General features: G+C 44.4%; 1 protein-coding gene across 1 annotated transcript in view; it reads left to right on the top strand.

The window, feature by feature from the left end:
- The first annotated feature begins 300 nt into the window (after positions 1 to 300).
- The window catches only part of LOC112072433 (R3H domain-containing protein 2), a 68,281-nt gene continuing 62,298 nt past the window's right edge, over positions 301 to 6,283 (top strand). Inside the window, exons 1-3 of the mRNA XM_070439798.1 lie at positions 301 to 592; positions 730 to 940; positions 5,980 to 6,021. Of these exons, the coding sequence (XP_070295899.1) occupies positions 758 to 940; positions 5,980 to 6,021 (225 nt within the window). The 5' untranslated portion in view covers positions 301 to 592; positions 730 to 757. The remainder of the gene's footprint in view (positions 593 to 729; positions 941 to 5,979; positions 6,022 to 6,283) is intronic.

Raw genomic sequence — 6,283 nt, 5'->3', positions numbered from 1 at the left:
TGCTACAGAATGCCGTTCGTGTTATTTAGCTTCGTGTTGTTAAAGAGAGAGAGAGAAACACGCCGTCTCTACTCTGTCAGTAAGCTGTTGTAAAGTTTCAGAACAAAAAAAATAAAAAACAAGTCATATTTCAACCCAGGTCTGCAAGTGTTCATTAATGCACTGCCTGAATTCTACTTCCACAGCCAGCCCGGAAGCTCTGTCCTCCCACGCTTTGAGCAGTGAGTCAGCCGAGACCCAGTCAGAGGCTCGGTGTGTTGTAACGGTTAGTGACGTCATTCTACCTTTCTCTCATCCCCAGCGGTCCTGGCGTGGAGGGAGCTCTCATCAACATGCTGCTGCACTGAGACGCACGGAATATACGGACGGACGGACGGACGGACGGACGGATAGACCACTCACCTGGTGTCTCCCGTCTCGGCTGTTCCCCCCCCATCCTCCCCCCCCCCCCCCCTCTATATGGAACGTGCTATGGGATACCCTCGCCCAGCAGAGCGGCACAGTCCTCCTCTGTAGAGCCTCCTCTGTAGAGCCCTCTCCTGGGAACACACTCCATAAGGAATCAGCGCAGAACAGCTGACCTCCTAGTCAGGTACAGTTCACTGTATTCGTGAACTACATGGTCGGTATCTCTCGACTCCTCCTACCGTGTTTAGGGTCCGGAGTTTTCTCCAGCCCAGGTCGTAACCTGAACCTGTACAGCCTTGAACCTCTTCTCTTCTTTAACAGTCTCTGAGTCCCTCCTCCCCTTGAGAGGATGTCCGTGAGCCTGGCTGGGGAGGACATCCAGGCGGAGGGGGCTATTGGAAGTAGTGGAGCGTTCGATGATGACTTGATGATGAAGCTCTCCCCGTCCCCTGAACCTTGCCAGGGACAGGAGGGTGCTGGGGGCACCGGGGAGGGCATGGAGGCAGAGGAGAGCGCCACACAGGACTCRCAGGTAACTGACCTCAACGGCATTGTGGTTGCTTCCTAATAATCTCTCCTTTCTCCCGAATTGTGGACTTGTTTACTTGCCTTAATGGAAGGGATGCTTTTACATTTGTGGTGAGGAGTAAACGAGTACACACTTCAGGAGAAAGGAGATATTATTGGGAAACACCCTGTTGCCTCCTCGACACTGCACTTCTAGGGTTGTAATTTCCAGAAAAGTTTTTGAAGGAATCGTCCTACTACACTAGAGAATAAAATGTCTGTGAATTCTGTGGCTGTCTAGATTTGAACATATTCAGACATTTTATATTGTAATGACAAAGCATATTTTTTGCATGACGTGCTCAAAATACACAGTGAGACGTCTTTTTCAGTTCTGTTTGAACCTGCGCTCCCATCATGCATTGCATAGTTGCATACGGCCACGATGCACATGCGCTGCAAGGCTGCGACTGGAGTGTAGTGGGGGTGGGTTGGCAGGGTTTGGATGTGGTTGAGAGAAATTGCCCCTTTTTTAGTGAATGACTGTCATTGACACTAAAGTGTTGCGCAATACGTGCTTTTTTGAGTTCGGTTTTGGTTCTATTATTACAAAAATAATCACGGTTTTCGATTTTCGTTTTCAATGAAAAATGTAAGCATTAAATGGATTATCAAAGTAATGACATTAAAATGATTTTAGAGCTTCCCTCAGCCATCAATCTGACACTGACAGTGGGGTTGAAAAGTAAAGTAGATAAAGCATACTTTGAAGGCTACTTTTACGAACTATTACTAACTATCAATCGGGTAGAGCTACCTCACAAACTGTCTCTATCCCTCTCGTCGTCATGTTGTCATTCCTCTCTCATGCGGTCTCATATGGTGTGTATCCACCTCTGTCCGTGGCCGGAAAGAATGGGCGCAATGGATTATGGTCATTGTAGTTAATTACCACATTTCTGCGCTAAACTAGGTTGAATATTTACCTAATGTAAACTACAACTTCCAATCAGCCTAGCGGTCCCACTTATGCCGCGTTCACGTCCTAGTCGGAACTAGGAAACTTGTACATTTCCGACTTGCTAATTGGTTGTAAGTTATACACGYGCCGTGTTCAACCAGTTAGCGAGTCAGACATTTAAGAGTTCCGACTAGCTTTGATTTCAATTTAGAGAAATGGCGTGTTGAGCTCACAAAAAAAATGGATTTCGAGGAATGTGATGCAGTGATGCAACCAGTCAGGATGCTCTCGATGTTGCAGCTGTAGAACCTTTTGAGGATCTCAGCACCCATGCCAAATCTTTTTAGTTTCCTGAGTGGGAATAGGCTTTGTCGTGCCCTTTTCACGACTGTCTTGGTGTGTTTGGACCATTCTAGTTTGTTGTTGATGTGGACACCAAGGAACTTGAAGCTCTCAACCTGCTCCACTACAGCACTGAGCGATGTAGTAGCAAGTTGGACTGCATAACAACATATTACGTGACTTATCATCATCGTTGGCCTGCAAGAGTTGCTAGCTGTCTGTTTCTGCTTGCTCGATGCAGGCAGCCGACGAGTACTGCTGGCTTGTGCTAGCTAGCGGCATAGCCAGCCATCGTTAGCTAGCCACATGGTCCAGCCGAAGATGGCTAGCCTGCTCAAAGGTACTTAGCTAGTTTGTTGAAGCCATGAAATATAGCTAGCTGTGCTTCTAGCATCAAACTAATTACACAGATGTCAGTTGTACAACTGAATGCCTTCTCACTGAAATGCTGACAGTGGCCCTGCCCAGAGGGTTTTGAGTAAAAAGGATACAGCTTTTGTCAGCAGGATAGGAGAATTAGGTAAAGGTTAGGAAAAGGATTATCGTTAGCTCAAATGCAAAAATAAATGAACTTTTGATGTGAATTTGACAAACTGTATCCTTTCTAGCCATGACCTGCCCAGAGAGAGAATACGTTTTAATGTCACATACACAAGTACAGTGAATTGCCTTTCTTGCAAACTCAAAACACAACAATGAAATAGTCAATAGAAATGTATTACTAGAAAAAATAACTAAGAATATGAAATGCACCTTTTAAGTAAGTCAGCATACTATATACAGAAAATATTAAAGGAAGATCCAATATCATATTTACATGTGCAGGGACACAGGTAGATATGTATAGGGGAGGTAGATATGTATAGGGGAGGTAGATATGTATAGGGTAGATAGATATGAATAGGGGAGGTAGATATGTATAGGGTAGATAGATATGCAATAGGGGAGGTAGATATGTAAGGGTAGAGATAGATATGTATAGGGGAGGTAGATATCGTATAGGGGAGGTAGATATGTATAGGGTAGATATGTATAGGGAGGTAGATGTGTATAGGGGAGGGTAGATGTGTATAGGGTAGAATATGTATAGGGGAGGTAGATATGTATAGGTAGATAATGTATAGGGAGGTAGATATGTATAGGGGTAGATATGTATAGGGGAGGTAGATTGTATAGGGGAGAGTAGATATGTATAGGGTAGATATGTAATAGAGGAGTAGATATGTATAAGGGGAGGTATATATGTAGGGGTAGGTGAACCTAGGCAGCAGGATTATATGCTAATCAGAGTAAGCAGCAGCTTGTGTGTGTGTGTGTGTGTGTGTGTGTGTGTGTGCTGTGTGTGTGTGTGTGTGTTGTGTGTGTGTGTGTTAATAGAGTCCAGGATAAATGTTTGGTGTCATATTACAAGTATGTGAGTGGTGTGTATAGAGTCAGGAAATGTTTGGTGCATATTACAGTATGTGAGGTGGTGTGTGTATAGAGTCAGGATAAATGATTGGTGCACTATTACAGTATGTTGAGTGAGGTGTATCAGTCGCCAAAAGTTTTGAGCAATGACGACAGAATATTAATTTCACAAAGTTTGCTGCTTCAGTGTCTTTAGATATTTTTTGTCAAGATGTTACTAGGACTATTGAATATCATTAAAGCATTTCATAGTGTCATAAGGCTTTTATTGACAATTTACATTTTGCAAAAGTCTATTTGCAGTTTGACCTTTCTTTTTCAGAACCTCGCAATCTCGCTAGCATGCTGTCAATTAAACTTCTGCGGCACATCCTGACAGATGGGCAGCCCATTCTTGCATAATCAATGGCTTGGAGTTTGTCAGAATTTGTGGGTTTTGTTTGTCCACCGCCTCTTGAGGATTGACCACAAGTTCTCAATGGGATTCAAGGTCTGGGCGAGTTTCCCCTGGCCATGGATCAAAATAAATTGATGTTTTGTTCCGACCACTTAGTTATCACTTTTGTCTTAATGGCAAGGTGCTCCATCTGCTGGAAAAGGTATTGTTTGTTCACCAAACTGTTCCTGGATGGTTGGGAGAAGTTGCTCTTGAAGGATGTGGTACCCATTTCTTTATTCATGGCTGTGTTCTTAGGCAAATTGTGAGTGAGCCCGCTCCTTGGCTGAGAAGCAACCCACACATGAATGGTCTCAGGATGCTTTACTGTTGGCATGAACAGGACTGATGGTAGCGCTCACTTGTCTTCTCGCGGACAAGCTTTTATTCCGGATGCCCCAAACATCGAGGAAAGGGGATTCATCAGAGAAAATGACTTTACCCAGTCCAATCCCTGTACTTTTGCAGAATATCAGTCTGTCCCTGATGTTTTTCCTGGAGAGAAGTGGCTTTCTTTGATGCCCCTTCTTGAACCACCACAGGCCATCCTCCAAAGTCTTCGCCTCACTGTGCGTGCAGATGAACTCACACCTGCCTGCTGCATTCTGAGAAAGCCTGTACCTGGTGGTGCCCGATCCCGCAGCTGAATCAACTTAGGAGAACAGTCCTGGCGCTTGCTGGACTTTCTTGGGCGCCTGAAGCCTCTTCACAACAATTGAACCTCTCTCCTTGAAGTTCTTGATGATCTGATAAATGGTTTGCATTTTAAGGTGCAATCTTACTGGCAGCAATATCCATGCCTGTGAAGCCTTTTTTTGTGCAAAGCAAATCGATTGACGGCACGTGTTTCCTTGCAGGTTACCATGGTTGACAGAGGAAGAACAATGATTCCAAGCACCACCCTCCTTTTGAAGCTTCCAGTCTGTTATCCGAACTCAATCAGCATGACAGAGTGATCTCCAGCCTTGTCCTCGTCAACACTCACACCTGTGTTAACGAGAGAATCACTGACATGATGTCAGCTGGTCATTTTGTGGCAGGGCTGAAATGCAGTGGAAATGTTTTTGRRGGATTCAGTTAATTTGCATGGCAAAGAGGGACTTTGCAATTAATTGCAATTCATCTGATCACTCTTGACATTCTGGAGTATATGCAAATTGCCATCATACAAACGGAGGCAGCAGACTTTGTGAAAAATTTATATTTTTGTCATTCTCAACTTTTGGCCACGACTGTATGTGCAAATATTGAAATGAAAGATGCAAGGTAAACTCGGTCCATGTAGCTATTTCGTTAGCTATTTATCAGTCGTATTACTTGGGGATAGAAGCTGTTCAATAGCCTGTTGAGGTCAGACTTGATGCACCGGTACCTCTTGCCGTGCGCCAGCAGAGAAAATAGTCTATGGCTTGGGCGGTTGGAGTCTTTGACGATTTTCCGGGCCTACTTTTTACACCGCCTGATAAAGAGGTCCTGGATGGCAGGGAGCTCATCCCCAGTGATGTACTGGGCTGTCCACACCACCCTCTGTAGCGCCATGCGACCGAAGGCGGTGCTATTGCCATACCAAGCAGTGATGCAGCCAGTATGCTCTCAGTGGTACAGCTGTAAAACCTTTTCAGGATTTGAGGGCCCATGCCAAACTTTTTCAACCTCCTGAGGGGGAAGAAGTACTGTCACACCTTCACGACTGTGCATTGCATTGTGGGTTTGTAGTCAACATCAGCTTCAACAAATATCTAACAGAAACAGTATAGGAAGTTGAATAATCTGTTTCCACAGCAACCATGGTAATCTCCCTATATTAACAACGAAATCAAACATTTGTTCACTAAAATATGGTTTTAACATATTTATTTAACATTGTAAATGGTTTTGAGTGTAGCTAGTATTACCAGATGTTCTTCCCTTGCAGAGGCGTACTCAGAACCACGGCCATGGCAGGAAAAGGGCCAGGGTAAGGACGGTATTATCCTGTCTGTTGTGTTGATGTTGTTGTGTACGTTTCCATATCATGATCCTAATCCTGGGATTAAAGTCCACCCGTTAGATAAAGGGTCCTACTTAGCAGTACTAGACACAGAGTTCGCTGGTGAGCAGGTTAGATAGAGCAGGACAAGTTGCAGAGGTGAGGCCTGCTTAGCCATGAGCTCACACACAGCCTATTACCTAGTGTATTTATGGAAGTCAGCTTTCATGTGTGTGTACACTCACAATTT

Source organism: Salvelinus sp. IW2-2015, unplaced genomic scaffold (assembly GCF_002910315.2).
Source record: "Salvelinus sp. IW2-2015 unplaced genomic scaffold, ASM291031v2 Un_scaffold1927, whole genome shotgun sequence".
Taxonomy (NCBI): Eukaryota; Metazoa; Chordata; class Actinopteri; order Salmoniformes; family Salmonidae; genus Salvelinus; species Salvelinus sp. IW2-2015.
Note: the sequence above shows the minus strand (reverse complement) of the source record. Positions and strands in the feature narration are given on the sequence as shown.